Source organism: Euleptes europaea, chromosome 2 (genome assembly GCF_029931775.1).
Source record: "Euleptes europaea isolate rEulEur1 chromosome 2, rEulEur1.hap1, whole genome shotgun sequence".
Taxonomy (NCBI): Eukaryota; Metazoa; Chordata; class Lepidosauria; order Squamata; family Sphaerodactylidae; genus Euleptes; species Euleptes europaea.
The window spans coordinates 137959205-137977999 of NC_079313.1; the positions used below are offsets into that span (position 1 = coordinate 137959205).

The window sequence follows — 18795 nt, forward strand, 5'->3', positions numbered from 1 at the left end:
GTTTCACTGGGAGAGAGCCGGTCTCTCTCGTTTGCATTCCGGGAAACGAGAAAGATCCTAAGGAGGCATAGTAGAAGCCCGTCTTCCCACTAACTATTTCGATCAGTTAAGAACATAAGAAAGGCCCTCCTGGATCACACCAAGGCCCACAAAGTCCAGCAGTCTGTTCACACAGTGGCCAACAAGGTTTCAAAGATTTGTTACCATTGTGACTTTGATGAAATGCAAGTCTTTCAAGTTCATGGAAGCAGAGGATTTATATGGACTTATTTCTTCGGTTCTGTATTATTGTAAGAGTGGGTCTGCTTATGTGTATAGTATGTTTATAGTTTGCACGTTGTACGTTATTGCACATTGTAACTGAAGTTATATAATACAAGTTGAGAGGTTTAATTTAGTGCTGATTTATTTTTGTTGCATAGCCCATATACAGCACTGGTGAATTATTTGTTTGAATTACCTGAAGGTTGGCAACCCTACTTGGAGGTCTTCCATCCAAGTACTGACCAGGGCCGACCCTGCTGAGCTTCTGAGAATTGATGAGATCGGGCTAGCTGGGGCCATCCAGGTCAAGGCAAGAGATGAAAAGAGGTAGTTTGCTATTGCCTGCCTCTGCGTAGCGACCCTGAACTTCCTTGGTGGTATCCCCTCCAAGTACTAACCAAGGCTAAGCCTGCGTAGCTTCCGAGAGCTGACAAAATTGGGCTAGCCTGGGCCATCCAGGCCAGGGCATTTTTTACAATACGGGCTCTGATCTCACAACTACGCATCCACACAGGAAGGCCTGGCGTGCCTTTTGGATAGAAAATAGTTTTTTTATTGTGCAAGAACCGTCTCCATTAGTCTCTCCTGTTTCTTACATTTCTCTCCCCCTCCCACCCCGAATTTTATGCAACAATTACTGAAGAGTCCTCGTTTCCCTGCCAAAGAATCTGTGTCGGAAAGTCTTTGACCAGCAGATGACTTCCAGCCTCAGGGTGTCAAAAATTCTGCAAGCCATGGCACAAAGCTTTCGCTCAGGGCCCTCCTAATAAGAAGGCCTTTAAAATCTGAAAAAATGTGTTTCCTGAGCACCTCTTCTGTAACAGTTGCCTTCATTCCACAGGAGAAAGAAACCGAGGCAGACGTTGGCTACCCGGGAACAGTTCCTCTTTCTCAACGGCACAGTGTCCCCCCGCCATGGAAATGTTCCTGTTGCGGCTCCAGGGTCGAGCGCGTTCCTTGCCAGGTTCGGCCCTTGGCCAGTCCACTGCACGTAGCCTCTGTGCTTTCCCAGCACGCCCGAGGGAGGTTCATTTCAGACACCCTGGAAGGCAGGAGAATGTCTCCTTCACCCGCAGCAGAAAGGGTCCCGTGTGCTTGGCACCCCAGCCCTTTGGTGCCAGAGTCTGCCGAGGCACGTCGGCGTCGGGTCTTTTGCCAGCCGGCAGCAAGGCTCGGATCTCCTCCTCTTCGTTGAAAGGGGATGCACCAAACTTGTGCTCAAGCTGCCGGCGGATCTGCCGAGAATGTCAAAGGTTACACAAAATATAACACCTCTGTGTTCAATCAACACAGAAAGGCAAAGATACCCAGTACTACTATATTATATCAAATCGAAAATTCATAACACAAAAGAGTCACCAGTTCAAAAATGCATGGGAGTTCACAGCCCCACAAATGAAACTCCACTTCCCTTTCATGTCTCTCCTTCATATATATAAACATAACACATAGATATAAACTCCATACCTAACCAATAAATAAACTATATTATATAACAAAAAATTTCAGTCCTCTGAGATGCAAGAAGCCAACACGTAGCTGTGTGTACCTGCAAATGCATGGGGCAAGCCCCCAATGTGGCATTTTAAAAAAATGATAAAGGTCTTTTTAGAACTGATTTCATAGCTGTGTCCACAATGCCTGGTGGAAACTCAGAAGGCAGGGTGGGGACATAAACATTTTGGCTGTTTATGCTTGGTAATTAGCACTGAAGTGTCCTGCATATTTTAAAAATTTCGTCACGCTGAACCATAATTCCAGATGTCACGGCGAAGCTGGCGCATACCTGCTTCGCATTTCTTAAGAGCCCCCCTAACACGGCCTTTTGTATTTGCTCCACCCCCGCATCAAAGCATTCACTGAAGGAAGCATGCAGAATCCCAGCCGTAGCTTAGTTATGCAAACAACTATAGCTAATGGCTATGCAAATGAAAGAACGAAGGAGCAGGCGAGGGGGGGGGAGGTGGAATTTGTTTGACTTTCTCCTCTTGCATCGGGACCGTGAATAGTCATTTTAAAGGTCGGATTTAAAAAATCAGCATTGAGAGAGGGGCAGAATCGACCCTGCATAAATGGCCTTTAAACGTTTACAACTCAGGCTGGGCCCTCCGTCGCCTCTTGCTCTCACCTTCCGCGCAGACTTGCTTTTCCCGTACTCTTCCAGCTGCTGACGGAATCCGGGATTCGGGTTGGCGACCGGCCGGGCCACCTTGACGGCCTCCAGGGCCTCCCGCCAGTTCAGCTGCGTCACCGCCATGACGTAGACCAGGACGATGGTGGTACTGCGAGAGATCCCAGCGAGGCTGCGGCCAGAATGGGAAATGGTCAGAGACTCCTGCCTCACAGAATCAGCCTTGCTGACAGATGGCCATCTAACCTCTGCTTCAAAACCTCCAAAGGAGAGCCCGCCACCTCCCGAGGAAGCCTGTTCCATTGAGGAACTGCTAGGGTTGCCAGCCTCCAGGTGGTGGCTGGAGATCTCCCGCTATTACAACTGATCTCCAGGCGACAGAGATCAGTTCCCCTGGAGAAAATGTCCGCTTTGGCAATTGGACTCTATGGCATTGAAGTCCCTTCCCTCCCCAAACCCTGCCCTCCTCAGGCTCCGCCCCCCAAATTTCCTGGTATTTCCCATCCTGGAGCTGGCAACCCTAGGAACCGCTCTGTCAGGAAGTTCTTCCTAATGTTTAGCCGAAAACTCTTTTGATTTAATTTCAACCCGTTGGTTCTGGTCCATCCTTCTGGGGCAACAGAAAACAACTTGGCACCCTCCTCTATAGGACAGCCCTTCAAATACTTGAAAATGGTTATCGTGTCCCCTCCCAATCGTCTCCTTCTCGTATTTTCTCGTACAATTGTCTTGCGGCACAGATCAATGGGGGCCTTGTTCTTATGATCGGGCTCTACACCGGTTTCACTTCCCGGCCTTCCCCTTGTCTCCTTTTGCTAACACGATAATTGAACGTACCAGTGCACAAGGCAATTTCCTCCGCGCAGGCGACAGGAGTGGATGAAATGGATGCATTCTTTGAAGTGCTTCTTGCTAGAAGGGGAGAAAGCAAAGCAAAACATTGGAGGCAGAGTCAGGCTCCAGGGAAGATGGCATGTCATACAATCATAGAATCATAGAGTTGGATGGGACCACCAGGGTCATCTAGTCCAACCCCATGTCAGCAGAGGAGAGGATGGGATTGCTCTAATATGCAGGGTTGGCCCGACCACCAGACAGAGAGGGCAGGGTCTGAGGAGGAGTGAGGCCTGAGTGGGCTATCATGCCCTAGAGTCCACCCTCCAAAGAGAGCCAGAGCGGTGTAGTAGTTAAGAGCGGTGGACTCTAATCTGGTGAACTGGGCTGGTTTCCCCACTCCTCCCCATGAAGCCAGCTGAGTGACCTTGGGCTAGTCACAGCCCTCTCAGAACTCTCTCAGCCCCAACTACCTCACAAGGTGCCAGCTGTGGGGAGGGGAAGGGAGGGTGATTGTAAGCCGGTTTGAGACTCCTTAAAGGTAGCAAAAAACCCAGGTATAAAAACCAACTCTTCTTCTTCTAGCCATTTTCCTCAAGGGAACTGATCTCTGTAGTCTGGATATCAGTTGAAATTCCAGGAGATTGCCAGGCCCTGCCTGGCGATTGGCATCCTTGCTCCAGGAAACTATGTGAAATGTGATCCATTAGATCGGGCATCCTTGGGTTAGGAGAAGGGAGCCTTCTGCTAACTTGTTTTGTTGAATAAAGAGCGCTCGGCCACCAGGCGTACGTACTCCACCACCTCTGATTCACAACAGGGTCATTCACACACACTCTCTTCCCAACTCTCTCAGTCTTGGGATCCCTTTGGGATCGCTTTGGCAGCATAGAGAAGAGATCCGGTGCCACACAGTGGAGTGTTGGACTAGGTACTGGGAGGCCCAGGTTCGAATCCCCCTAAGGTTGCCAGTGAAAGCTGGACAGTGAAGAAAGCTGATAGGAAGAAAATAGATTCCTTGGAAATGTGGTGTTGGAGGAGAGGGTGACGGATACCCTGGACTGCCAAAAAAACAAATCAGTGGGTTCTAGATCAAATCAAGCCTGAACTGACCCTAGAAGCTAAAATGACTAAACTGAGGCTATCATATTTTGGTCACGTCATGAGACGACAAGAGTCACTGGAAAAGACCGTCATGCTAGGAAAAGTTGAGGGCAGCAGGAAAAGAGGAAGACCCAACAAGAGATGGATGGACTCAATAAAGGAAGCCACAGCCTTCAATTTGCAAGATCTGAGCAAGGCTGGCAAAGACAGGACATTTTGGAGGACTTTCATTCATAGGGTCGCCGTGAGTCGGAAGCGACTTGACGGCACTTAACACGCACAAGGTTGCCAGCTCTGGGTAGGGGAAATACCTGGAGGGTTTTGGGGCGGAGCCTGAGGAGGGCAGGGTTTGGGGAGGGACTTCAATGCCATAGAGTCCAATTGCTAGGGTTGCCAACCTCCAGGTACTACTGGAATTCTCAAGCACTTATGGCAAAACAGACAAAAATATGCTGATAAGGCAATCGTTATATTGTGCATACAAACCGCAAAATGCAAAACAGTGATATACACAGATAATTTCAAAGAAGAAAATACAACAGCCCATGTAGTTTAAGGTCCTTGTAGCTTGTAAAGGAGTCCTTGCAGCTGTGCAGGTGAACTCCAAGCAGCTTGTAAAGGAGTCCTTCCAGCTGTGTAGGTGAACTCCAATTGTAAAGGAGTCCTTGCAGCTGTGTATATACTATAACTGCCAATGATGAAAAAGCGTTCATGCGAAATAGGACTTTTACCGGAAACCTATTTTGGAGTTCACCTACACAGCTGCTTGGAGTTCACCTACACAGCTGCAAGGACTCCTTTACAATTGGAGTTCACCTGCACAGCTGCAAGGACTCCTTTACAAGCTACAAGGACCTTAAACTACATGGGCTGTTGTATTTTCTTCTTTGAAATTATCTGTGTATATCACTGTTTTGCATTTTGCGGTTTGTATGCACAATATAGTGATTGCCTTATCAGCATATTTTTGTCTGTTTTGCCATAAGTGCTTGAGAATTCCAGTAGTCACATTTGGGGCACTAGCTCTTGTTTCGGTTGCACAACCTCCAGGTACTAGCTGGAAATCTCCTGCTATTACAACTGATCTCCAGCCGATAAGAGATCAGTTCCCCTGGAGAAAATGGCCGCTTTGGCAATTGGACTCTATGGCATTGAAGTCCCTCCCCTCCTCCAGCTAGTACCTGGAGGTTGGCCACCCTAAATCCTCCGCTCTGCCAAGGATGCTTGCTGAGGGACCTTGGGACAGTCCCTCCGCCTAACCTACCTCACGGGATTGTGGTGCAGATAAAATGGGGGAGAGGAGAACCATGTAAGCCAAGCCACACTGGGTCCCCAGTGTTGGGGAGAAAGTAAACATGAAGCAAATAAGAATAAAATAAGGCGACAGCTGCTTGCAAAATGCCCAGTTTCCAGCCAGATTTGGAACAAGCGTTCAGCTGAAGTCCCAAATTCATTGGCTGGAGACTCAAACTGCCTGACTTGTTTTTGCACGCAAAAGTTGAGGCTCAGGTGAAGCACACCGCTGCAAAACCCGAGCCAAACGATACTGTTTGGATATTGCTCCCGGCAACTGGATTATACAAGTTAACTTGTTTACTGAGACTCTGCAGGCGGCCGAGCAGATTTCCTCCGGTGGCAGGACCTGCCTAGGAACCAAACCCCTTTGGCTTTGTTAGTCGGCCTCTTCCTTGAGTGGCGAGATACAAAGGAGGGAATTTTTGGCAGGTGCAGTTTCTCCTGCTGGGCTGCAATTCTGCTGCTGGAATTCCTTTGAATTACAGCACAGAGAAAGGAGAGAAGCCACATTCTCTTGTGAATCTGATCCCGTCTGTATGTCAGCACCGAGAAAGGGCTGCCAGATGAAATGCCCCACCATCGCCTGCGATTCGCGGGAGTTCCTTATTGAAAACGTTGGAGCTTTTGTAACAAGGGGAAGATAAGTACCTTGGCTCAATTGGTACTTGAATGCCTTTTATTTAGTGAAGATACAGAGAGATGGTTAACCCCATTGTTAGAGAAGGATCAGTTAATGAGCAAGGATCAATTCCCCCACTTTTCTTCTGCCGGAGAAGGAACCGAATACTGCTAAGTCCGTGGCCTCTTATCTTTTAGTAATTCAGCATAAAATAAAAAATTAAACACTTTGATAATTGGGGTTGCTTTAGAAGAGGAAAAGGAGATTTCCTCCCCCCCCTTCTCTTTAAATGAGTGTGGTTAGGCTTAACATTATGGCCATTAAAGCTATACCGAAGAAGAGGAGGAGGTGGTGCACAGAGAAAGGAAAGAGGCTACATTCTCTTGTGTATCTGACCCTATTCTGTCTGACATGCCCAGAGTAATGCCGATCACCATTCTGGGTTCAGGAAGGAAAAGAAGAATAGTTGGTTTTTATATGCTCCACCACTTAAGGGAGACTCAAACCGGCTTACAATCACCTTCCCTTCCCTTCCCCACTACAGACACCCTGTGAGGCAGGTGGGGCTGAGTGAGTGTGACTGGCCCAAGGTCACCCAGCTGGCTTCATGTGTAGGAAAGGGGAAACAAACCCAGTTCTCCGGATTAGCATCCACCGCTCACGTGGAGGAGTGGGGAATCAAACCCGAATCTCCAGATCAGACTCCACCGCTCCAAACCACCTCTCTTAACCACTATACCATGCTGGAATTTCCCCACAGGTCAAATTGGCCAGGGATCCTGGAGGGTTTTTTTGCCTTCCTCTGGGCATAGAGCAGGGGTCACTGGGAGACTGGGGGATGGAGGTAGTTGAGAACTTCCTGCACTGTACAGAGGGTTGGACTAGATGGCCCTTGAGGTCGCTTCCAGCTCTATGTGTCTATGTTTCTGACGAAGGGAGCTTTGACTCCCAAAAGCTCTTACCCTGGAGATCTTGTTGGTCTCTAAGGTGCTGCTGGATTCTAATCCAGCTGTTCTACTGCAGATCAACATGGCCACCCTCTGAAATGTATTCATTTAGAAGACTTATATGCCCCCTCTCTAGAGTCCTGCTCCAGGTGTAACACAGCGAAAACAATACAACAAAACCAAACAAGACATTAACAGCTGCATGGCGACCGGCTGAAATTCACCGTGGCATCCCTGTGCTTCACCATTTGAATTTCTGCCTGTTGGGCAGCTGTTCCAGGCGCAGGAGCTGCATCTTGCAAAGGGAGCACCCCACACTGTTTTAGGCTAAAATTCTTCCTTGCCATAGGGTGGCAGGGGTGGCTTTCAGCAGCAGCTGCCCCATAGATCACGGATCTTCGATGTGTGACTGCAGGGAAGCCGTGTGTGTGCAAGAAAATACGTTTAAATCATTTGTTCATTTTAAAAGGCATCCTGTTAAGCAGAGCTTCTGCCTAAAATGTTGAAGAGTTACTATTAGAGTTGTGCATGACCCCCACTCCTTGACATTTTGTGCTTTGCTGTGTCTCTTGTGGGAGCCATTTTGTGGTTGTGCCCACCACCCTGTGTCAAAATGTCAAAGGTCCCCGCAGGCTCAAAAAGGTTGGGAAGGTGGAGATCAGTTGTAATCTCAGGACTCAGAGACCTCCGGCCATCACTTGGAGGAGGGAGGAGGAGGGAGAGGAAGAAGTTTGTTTTTATATGCCGACTTTCTCTACCACTTAAGGAAAAATCAAACCAGCTTACAATCACCTTCTCTTCCCCTCCCCACAACAGATATCCTGTGAGGTAGATGAGGCTAAGAGAGCTCTAAGAGAGCTGTGACTAGCCCAAGGTCACCCAGCTGGCTTCATGTGTAGGAGTGGGGAAACCAACCCGTTTCCCCAGATTAGAATCTGCTGCTCCTGTGGAGGAGTGGGGAATCAAACCCAGATCTCCAGATCAGAGTCCACCATTCCTAACCACCGCTCTTAACCACTACACCACACTGGCTCTCATGTAATATCTTCTTTCCAATGCATACTTACATGTTAGCCTCTGGTGTGTCTGGCAGAGCAATCCGAAGGTAGGTGATTCCCTGGAAAGGCACGGAGAGAGAAAGGGATGAGCCCCCTTCCCTCCAGCAAGACGTCGGGGCAGATTCCAAGCACCACCTCTCCTACCAGCTCTGCCCACTTGAAGCCACCTCTGCTTCGCCAAGGGCCATGGGACAATTTGCTCTGAATGCTCTGCAAGAAATCATCCCTTCCGTACCCTTCCGTTACTGTCAAGGGTTGTTGTGTAGCCCCCCAGGTCACTGCAATGAAGCTTGCACAAGAGACCTTCCTCTTGAATTGGGCCTGCTTGGGTCAGATCTGTCTCTTACTCTGCCTTCCCCAAGGGTACTACCTGAGGGCCAAACAGGGTTGCCAGCCTCCAGGTGGTGGCTGGAGATCTCCTGCTATTACAACAGATCTCCAGGCAACAGAGATCAGTTACCTTGAGAAGATGGCCGCCTTGGCAATTGGACTCTATGGCATTGAAGTCCCTCCCCAAATCCTTGGAAACTAAGCAGGGTCAGCTCTGGTTAGCACTTGGATGGGTGACCACCAAGGAAGTCCAGAGCTGCTATGTAGAGGCAGGCAATAACTGGCACACCCCCTCTGCTCATCTGCTCTGACCTGGATGGAAGACCACTAAGGGAGTCCAGGGTTGTTATGCAGAGGCAGGCAATGGCACACCACCTCTGCTCATCTCTTGCCTTGCAAACCCCATAAAGGGTCTCCACAAGTCGGTTGTGACTTCCCAGCACTTCCCAGCACCACCAAACCTCTATCAAAGAGACAGGACATAGTTCCCCATGCAGTCGGCAACCCTATCTGAGAATCTAGATCCTGGACCTCCCCTGGCATATAACTTCCGGCTCTTCAGCAGCTTCCTCATGGGGACTTGGGAGAGGGCAGCTCTACCCATCCATACCGGAATAAACGGCTGCGGAGATTCGTGAATGGAGAGGATGTGAGTGATATTGTGCCGGCTCAGCTGGTCCAAATCTTTGGCATCTGGAAGAAAGAAAGGAGTAGAATCATAGAATAGAATCATAGAGTTGGAAGGCACCACCAGGGTCATCTAGTCCAACCCCCTGCACAATGCAGGAAATTCACAACTGCCTCCCCCCCCCCACACACACACCCAGTGACCCATACTCCATGCCCAGAAGATGGCCAAGGTGCCCTCCCTCTCATGATCTGCCTAAGGTCATTACTGTTAGAAAATTCTTCCTAATTCTTCCTAATGTCTAGAGTAGGAAGAGGCAGCCACAGAACACCCGTTGTAACCATTGGTTATCAACAGGCACATGAGGTGAGGCTCACACTTCCCCTGATGATGGATCAGAACATGCAGTGCCATAGAAACCCAGAAACACAGAGCTGGAAGGGACCTCCACGGTCATCTACTCCCACCCCCTATAAAACGCAGGAAATTCACAACTACTTTCTCCTCCCCACACCCACAGTGACCCCTACTCTGTGCCTAGAAGAAGGCAAAACAACCTCCAGGAACCCTGGCCAATCTGGCCTGGAGGAAAATTGCTTCCTGACCTCAAACTGGCGATTGGCATTTCCCTGGGCATGCAAGAAAGGGCCATGAGAGCCAAGCACGGGCGCAACCCTTCCTGCCCTCCCTCTCATGATCTGCCTAAGGTCGTAGAACCAGCATTGCTGACAGATGGCCATCTAGCCTCTGCTTAAAAACCTCCAGGGAAGGAGAGCCCACCACCTCCCAAGGAAGCCTGTTCCACTCAGGAACTGCTCTGTCAGAAGGTTCTTCCTGATGTTTAGCTGAAAACTCTGGATTTAATTTCAACCCGTTGGTTCTGGTCCGACCTTCTGGGGCAACAGAAAAGAACTCATATGGGCAGGGTGCGTGCATGCAGTCCGAGCCTCAGGGTTAAACGCCAGCCAGGTATAAGGCTTAGTTGATTAGAGAGCCAGTGTGGTGTAGTGGTTAAGAGCGGTGGTTTGGAGAGGTGGACTCTAATCTGGTGAACCGGGTAGGTTTCCCCACTCCTCCACATGAAGCCTGCGGGGTGACCTTGGGCTAGTCACAGCTCTCTTAGAGCTCTCTCAGCCCCAACTACCTCACAGGGTGTCTGTTGTGGGGAGGGGAAGGCGATTGTAAGCCGGTTTGAGTCTCCCTTAAGTGGTAGAGAAAGTCAGCATATAAAAACCAACTCTTCTTCTTCTTCTATGGGTTTTCTTCGGTAGTAAATGCTATGCATGTTTCATGTTAAGTTTGCCTCCTGGTATAATAAATACCAATGGTTTCTCTCTCTGTGAATCTGGTCATAACGCCACTCACTCCATCCAGACAAGAAGCTGGGGAAACCTGGTGACTCCTTAGCTCCAGGATTTCCCCCACACCAACCTGAATTCCCGGAAACAAGGGCAGGGTCAAAATATAGTTGGTGTTGCACTGGGCAGCTTCCTGGTGGATTGCGCCCTAATGATGGGTCTTCCTGGCACTTTCAGTGGCACCCAAATGGCGCCTCCTGCCCGGGGGAGGGTTGCCACTCCCTGCTTCAAGGGAGGGCTGGTTCTGATGCTAGGGTTGCCAGGCCCCTCTTTGCCATCGGCAGGAGGTTTTTGGGGCGGAGCCTGAGGAGGGTGGGGTTTGGGGAGGGACTTCAGTGGGGTATAATGCCATAGAGTCCACCTTCCAAAGCAGCCATTTTCTCCAGGTGAACTGTTCTTTGTCGCCTGGAGATCAGTTGTAATAGCAGGAGATCTCCAGCTAGTACCTGGAGGTTGGCAACCCTTCTGATGCAGGTTGCGAAAGAGTGCTTGGGAGGGTGCTCCCGAAAACCCCAAGTGGCTGAGTGCTAATGTGCGCGGCAGCCTTGGAGGGTGGTGCACCTCCAAGCCATCTGGCGCACGAACCGCAACACTAAGACACATTGTGTTAATGGGAGGCGGTCAATATTTAATGAGACCACCGCAGAGGTAGCAGCTGCCTGCCGTGCAGAGGGCCGAGGCCGTGTCTGCCGCACATCCAGGGAGGGCCGAATGCTGTTCCCCACTGTCAGGCGCTTGGAATACTTATGAAGCCCTGCTCTCAAGCTGGAGAGGCACGGCAGTGTAGGAATGGCTAGCCAAGGGGTACCCAACGTGGTGACCATGGGTGCCTGCAACATCAGGTTGCCAACCTCTAGGTTAGGGTCGCCAACCTCCAGGTACTAGCCGGAGGTGTCCCACTATTATAACTGATCTCCAGCCAATAGAGATCTGTTCCCCTGGAGAAAATGACCACTTTGGCCATTGGACTCCATAGCATTGAAGTCCCTCCCCTCCTCAAACCCTGCCCTCCTCAGGCTCCGTCCCCAAAAATCTCCTGCCGGTGGCGAAGGGGAACCTGGTAACCCTACTCACAACTTCCTCCCCACCACACCCCCAGTGACCCCCACTCCATGCCCAGAAGATGGCCAAGGTGCCTTCCCTCTCATGATCGGCCCAAGGTCACAGAATCAGCATTGCTGACAGGTGGCCATCTAGCCTCTGCTTAAAAACCTCCAGGGAAGGAGAGCTCACCACCTCCTGAGGAAGCCTGTTCCACCGAGGAACCGCTCTAACTGTTAGAAAATTCTTCCTGATGACTTTTGATTTAATTTCAACCCGTTGGTTCTGGTCCGACCTTCTGGGGCGACAGAAAACATCTCGGCACCATCCAGGTAGTAGGTGATGTGAAAGCCCTTTACTTGAGACCCTGGAGAGCTGCTGGCAATCTGAATAGACTATACTGACCATAATAGATCAAGGGTCTGATTCAGTGTAAGGAATCTTCTTGAGTGTACAGCGTCACCCCTGGCGTTTCATGCATATCTGGCTCCTAACACGTATGTGTTTTTGAAATGTGAAGCGTTCTTAGAGTCCCCAGTGGACGGATGCCCAGGTTTTATTTCAGACAGAGTGGAAGCAGGTGGCCACGATCCAAGGCTGGCTTCCCCCCACCCACCCCCTGGGACACACACTTGACATTCTTTCCAAAGCAAATGCTGAGGGCAGCACATAGTAAACGTCGAGCTGGAGAGACCTGAACTGCCACTCGGGGGGCTGCATTTAGCAACCTGCCAGCGACCAAATAGCTCCTGTCCACATACACCGAAAAAGATGTTAGCGGATGTCGACTCTGTGTATGGCAGCCGTGAAAAAGGCACATTCCGTGCTGAGCATTATTAGGAAAGGGACTGAGAATACAACAGCCGAGATTGTAATACCCCCGTATAGACCGATGGCGTGGCCTCATTTGGAATGATACATACAGTTCTGGTCACAGTATCTCAAAAAGGATATCGCAGAGCTGGAAACAGTGCAGGAGGGCAACCAAGATGCACAGTTAAATTGTGGAACTCCCTGCGCCAGGATGTGGGGATGGCTGCCAACTTGGAAGGCTTTAAGAGGGGAGTGGACATGTCCACGGAGGAGAGGGGTTTTCATGGCTACTAGTAAAAATGGATACTAGTCATGATGCATACCTATTCTCTCCAGGATCAGTGGAGCATACCTATTATATGAGTTGCTGTGGCAGGCAGGATGGTGCTGCTGCAGTCGTCTTGTTTGGGGGCTTCCTAGAGGCCCCTGTTTGGCCACTGTGTGAACAGACTGCGGGACTTGATGGGCCTTGGTCTGATCCAGCATGGCTTTTCTTATGTTTTTATGATTAAGGGGTTGTTACATCTTGTGAGGAAAGGCAAAAGTGTCTGGGACTTTTCACTTTAGAAAAAAAAGAGGTCTAAAGAGAAGACAGGAGCCCCGTGGCGCAGAGCGTTAAGCTGCAGTACTGCAGTCAAAAGCTCTGCTCACGACCTGAGTTCGATCCCGACGGAAGTCGGTTTCAGGTAGCCGGCTCAAGGTCGACTCAGCCTTCCATCCTTCCGAGGTCGGTCAAATGAGTACCCAGCTCGCTGGGGGTAAAGGGAAGATGACTGGGGAAGGCACTGGCAAACCACCCCGCAAACAAAGTCTGCCTAGAAAACGTCGGGATGTGACGTCTCCCCATGGGTCAGGAATGACCCGGTGCTTGCACAGGAGACCTTTACCTTTTTTAAAGAGAAGACTGCCCTGACCTGGCTAGCCTGATCTTGTCATATCTCAGATGCTAAGCAGGGTTGGCCCTGGTTAGTATTTGGGTGGGAGACCTCCAAGGAATACCAGGGCTGTGATGCAGAGGCAGGCAATGGCAAACTACCTCTGATTGTCTCTTGCTGTGAAAACCCTACGGGGTTGCCATAAATTGGCTGCGACTTGACGGCACAAAAAAAGGGAGAAGATTGGGATGTTGAATGCTATAGTATAGTCAGATCTCATAAAGTAAGCAGGGTTGGTACTTGGATGGGAAAGACCAAAAAAGACTTTGCAGAGGCAGGCAATGGCAAACCACCTCTGCTTCCCATTTGCCTTGAAAACCCTATGGGGTCGCCATAATCTGGTTGTGACTTGACGGCACTTTGCACCCAAACACAAGGGGAAGATTTATAAAATCATGCATGGAGGCGGGGGAGAGAAAGTAGACAGAATTTTTTCTCCCTCTCCTGTGACACTAGAACTTAGGGTTACTCAATGAAGTTGATGGAGGGGTCGACTCAGGACGGGCCAAAATGAAATTCTTCTTCTACTTAATGAGTAATTAAATTGTGGCCCTCACCTGGATGGCCCAGGCTAGCCTGATCTCATCAGATCTCAGAAGCTAAGCAAGGTTGGGCTGGTTAGTACTTGGATGGGGGACCACTAAGGAATTCCAGGGTTGTTATGCAGAGGAAGACAATAGCAAACCATCTGCTAGTCTCTGGCCTTGAAAACCCTACTGGATCGCCATAGGTCGGCTGTGACTTGATGGCACTTTACACACACACACTAAACTGTGGTACTTCCTGCCAGTGGATGTAGTAATGGCTGCAAGTTTTAAAAGGTGACTAGACAGATTCATGGTCTATTGATAGCTACTAGCCATGACAAAAGGGAACCACCATATACAGAGGTAGTAAGCATTTGAATCCCAGTGCCAGGAAGCAGCATCAGGGGAAGGCCTCAGTCTCTGTGCCCTGATATTGGACCTCCAGAGGAAGTGGTTGGTCACTGTATGAAAAAGGATGCTGGACTGGATGGACCCTCACTGGTCTGATCCATAGGGTTGCCAACCTCCAGGTACTTGGTAAACAAAGGTTAGCCTGCTGCAAAATGGATTGGTAAACAAAGAACAGCAGTACAAAAGCACCAAACAATATAGTAATGCAATGTTAATATATTGTATAAGTCTAACTATAAGACATATAACAAATGCACTGTATATACAAACAACTTGTTTGCAAGTTGTTTGTATATACAGTGCACTTGTTATAAGTATTATAGTTAGACTTATACAATATATTAACATTGCATTACTATATTGTTTGGTGCTTTTGTACTGCTGTTCTTTGTTTACCAACCTCCAGGTACTAGCTGGAGATCTCCTGCTATTACAACTGATCTCCAGCTGATAGAGATCAGTTCCCCTGGAGAAAATGGCTGCTTTGGCAACTGGACTCTATGGCATTGAAGTCCCTCCCCTCCACAAACCCCGCCCTCCTCCGGCTCCACCCCCAAAATCTCCCACCGGTGGCTAAGAGGGACCTGGCAACCCTACTGATCCAGCAGGGCTCTTCCTATGTTCTTATGAAGGCCTCGGCCTCAATGCCCAGAGGATCTGGTTGGCCACTGGGAGACAGGATGCTGGACTAAATGGACCACTGGTCTGATCCAGCAGGCCTCTTCTGCTTTTACATTCTGCTATTTTTCCCCAGGTGCTTGACAGGCAAAAATGCAACAGGTAAAAACTCTTCCCTGCCATGGAAAGGCAGCAATTGGTAAAACTACACCTGGCAATTTCCTTCATGCCCTTCCTCTCTTAAAAATGCAGGAGTCCTATCAAGGTCAAAGAAGCTCCCGGCAATACAAGGCCCCTCCTTCCCTTCCAGCTCAAGTCCTGGGGCACTCATTCAACTCACCTACAAAGTTCCCGAGGTAAAGTCCAGGGAGAACCTGCAAGACACAACAGTGAAGCTTGTGTGAGCGGCACTTCCTGGACTCAGGAAAAGATCGGCGTAGACGAGCTGAGCTCTGTGTGCTCCGCCCACTCCTCCTCACTGCCTTTGCAAACATTACCGTCTGGCACACTTTCTGCCTTTCCTGAGAATCCAGTTTTTCTTTTCTTTTTAGCTTTGAACCTTTCCCTTTCCCTGAAGGCATCGTTTGCATATGCATGAAGGAAAAAGCAAGTCGAAAAGATTTATTGACTTCTGTTTTATTTACTTCATTGACACCCTCGACTTTCTCCCCGAAAGAGCTGACCTCATTCTCATCTCCTCTATTTTATCCTCACCACAACAACCCTGTGAGGTAGGTCAGGTGGAGAGAGTGTGACTGGCCCAAGAGTCTAACAGGTGAACTGGTCTCTTTTGCATGATCAGGTGTAATAGCAGGAGATCTCCAGCTATTACCTGGTGGATGGCAACCCTAGTCAGATGTGACTGGATGGCATAAAAAAAAGGGGATTAGGCCCTGACCTGGATGGCCCAAGATAGCCTGATCTTGTCAGATCTGGGAAGCTAAGCATGGTCTGCCCTGGTTAGTATTTGGATGGGAGACCACCAAGGAAGTCCAGGGTTGCTACGCAGAGGCAGGCAATGGCAAACCGCCTCTGAACATTTCTTGCCTTGACCAGGATGGCCCAGGCTAGCCTGAACTTGTCAGACACTGGAAGCTAAGTAGGGTTCTGTCCTGGTTAGTACCTGGATGGGAGGTCCAAGGTTGCTGCGCAGAGGCAGGCAATGGCAAACCACCGTGTTTGCCAACCCCTTAAGGGGTCGTCATAAGTCAGCGGTGACCTGATGGCACTTTTCACCACCACCAAATTGTGTGTTGAGGAAAATGGGGATCAGCACAAAAGATACTGACATTCCAATGAGTGGGAAAAATCTGCTCGAAAGGTAGAGAAGAAGAAGAAGAAGAGTTGGTTTTTATACCCGTTTGATTCTCCTGAAAAGGCAGAGAAAATCAGGGTATAAAACGCAACTCTTCTTCTTCTTCTTCTCTACCTTCTGAGCAGATTCTCCCACTTATTGGAAGGCCAGTATCTTTTGTGCTGATCCCCACTTTCCTCGACACGCAATCACAAAACCTTCTCATGAGCCGGGCAGAGACTGCCAAGGAAATGGAATGAGGAGGAGGAGGAGGAGGAGTCCGATTTCCTTGGATGCCAGCCCCTCTTCTGGAGGCCAGTCCAAGTGGTGAAATGCAACATGTAAACAGCTCTCAAGGAAGTGGCTTGCTCCTCCCCGCCCCATGTCTTGAGCCTTCTTCGAAGCGGAGTTTCTGCAGCTCTCAACGAGTCCTATCAAGAGTGCAAGCAGCGGTTAACACCCCCCTCCGCCAACAAAACCAAAAGACACCAAGAGCCACCTACACTATAACCCTGAGTTGTTTTGTACCAGTTTGACATCCAAGGGGGGTGGGGCATCGTTTAGAGAAAGCCCTGGGAATGCTTTGTGCAGGGCCATTCCCGGGGTTTCCTGGGGAGAGGGAATCACCAGCATGGTGTAGTGGTTAGGAGCAGCGGACTCTAATCTGGAGAACCTGGTTCGATTCCCCACTCTTCCACATGAGCGGCGGACTCTAATCTGGAGAACGGGGTTGATTTCCCCACTCCTCCACGTGAAGCCAGCTGGGTGACCTTGAGCCAGTCACAGTTCTCTTAGAGCTCTCTCAGCCCCACCTACCTCACAGGGTGTCTGTTGTGGGGAGGGGAAGGGAAGGCGACTGTAGCTGGTTTGAGTCTCCTTAAAAAGTAGAGAAAGTTGGCATATAAAAACCAACTCTTCTCCTTCTTCTAATTACTGTTAATTACTAGTATGCCTGTTGGTAGTGGAGACATGTTCTGAATCCCAGCAGGACAGGTGACGTGACACTTGCCGAGCTACCTGATTAGAGCATCCAGGGAACTGCTTGCTCTAGATTGGGCCCAAAGTCCCCTGTCCTGGTGGATGCTCGGCTAGATAGTACTCCTTGAAGGAGGAGGAGGAGGAGGAAGAAGAGTTGGTTTTTATATGCTGACTTTCTCTAGCACTTAAGGAAGAATCAAACCGGCTTACAATCACCTTCCCTTCCCCTCCCCACAACAGACACCCTGTGAGGTAGGTGGGGTTGAGAGAGCTGTGACTAGCCCAAGGTTACCCAGCTGGCTTCATGGGTAGGAGTTGGGAAACAAATCCAGTTCACCAGATTAGCCTCCGCTGCTCATGTGGAGGAGTGGAGAATCAAACCCGGTTCTCCAGATCAGAGTCCACCACTCCAAACCACCGCTCTTAACCCCTACACCACACTGGCTCACCTTGTTATTAGATTCCTGGATGCTGGCCATGGATGGTAGCGCAAATTGAGAGATGCCAGCCTCCTGGTGGGGCCTGGGGATCCCCCGGAATTACAGCTTGTCTCCAGACTATAGAGATCAGGTCCCCTGGAGAAAAAGTATGCTTTGGAGGGTGGACTCTACGGCATTGTACCCAACTGAAATCCCTGCCCTTGCCAGGCTCCATCCCCAAAGAAGAACTGGGGCATACAATTAACCATCCCTTTCTATTCAGGATTAAATAGTAGCTACCACTCACGAGAACACAAGAGTCACTGGAAAAGACAATCATGCTAGGAAAAGTGGAAGGCAGCAGGAAAAGAGGAAGACCCAAGCTGAGATGGATCGACTCCATCAAGGAAGCCACTGACCTCAGTCTTCAAGACCTGAGCAAGGTCGTTTACAATAGGATGTCTTGGAGGTCATTCATTCATAAGGGATCTTTGTTTTCATGGCCAAATCCTTCCCCAGATATAAGTGATCCCTTTCCAGAACAACACTGTCCTTTTATGCAGGGACATTTCCCTGCGGTCACCTCTGTTGACTGCTTCGGGGCCATCCTTTGGGTTATGCGTGCCTTTTCCACCCATCAGAGGTCACCTCACTCTCCCCACACGATTTGCCCGCATTTTCCAAATCCTGGCTAAAACAGCATCTGGAAAACACGGGCAAAACGCGCAGGGAGAGCGAGGAGACCTGTGACGGCCGGGAAAGGCCCTGCATAATCAGAAGAACGCCCCGAAGCAGTCAGCAAAGGTGACCGTGGGAAACGACCCTGCATAAAAGGCCACTGTCTCCTCAAGTGTGCATTGGAGGATAGCTGCAACTCTGTCCACAAACACCTTCAGCTACCCAAGTCATCAGCAAACGAGGGTGATTAAAAGGATCCGGATTGAATCCCCACATCTACCATGGAAGCTTGCTGGATGAACTTGGTTCTCCCTGGCCTACCTCGCCGCCTCAGCCTGGCCTACCTCCCAGGGTTGTCGTTGTGAGAAAACAAAGGAGGAGAACAATGCTTTAAGCCTCTTTGAGTCCCGACTGGGGAGAAAAGCAGGATCAAAACCAACAAACGAATAAGCAAATACCTTGTTCATGCCATTGCCCATGGTCCGAAGCAATCGCAGGCGGTTCTCGCCGAG

The 18795-nt window shown here is 49.7% G+C and overlaps 1 protein-coding gene across 1 annotated transcript; it reads right to left on the minus strand.

Annotated features, from left to right (window-relative positions):
- Positions 1–1275: 1275 nt before the first annotated feature.
- Positions 1276–18795, minus strand: DUSP15 (dual specificity phosphatase 15). Its single transcript, XM_056843959.1, has 7 exons — positions 18742–18795; positions 15255–15288; positions 9194–9276; positions 8263–8312; positions 3233–3307; positions 2393–2567; positions 1276–1499 (listed from the first exon to the last, which is right to left on the minus strand). The coding sequence occupies exons 1-7, from the start codon at positions 18760–18762 to the stop codon at positions 1293–1295; spliced, it is 645 nt and encodes a 214-aa protein (XP_056699937.1). The 5' UTR covers positions 18763–18795; the 3' UTR covers positions 1276–1292.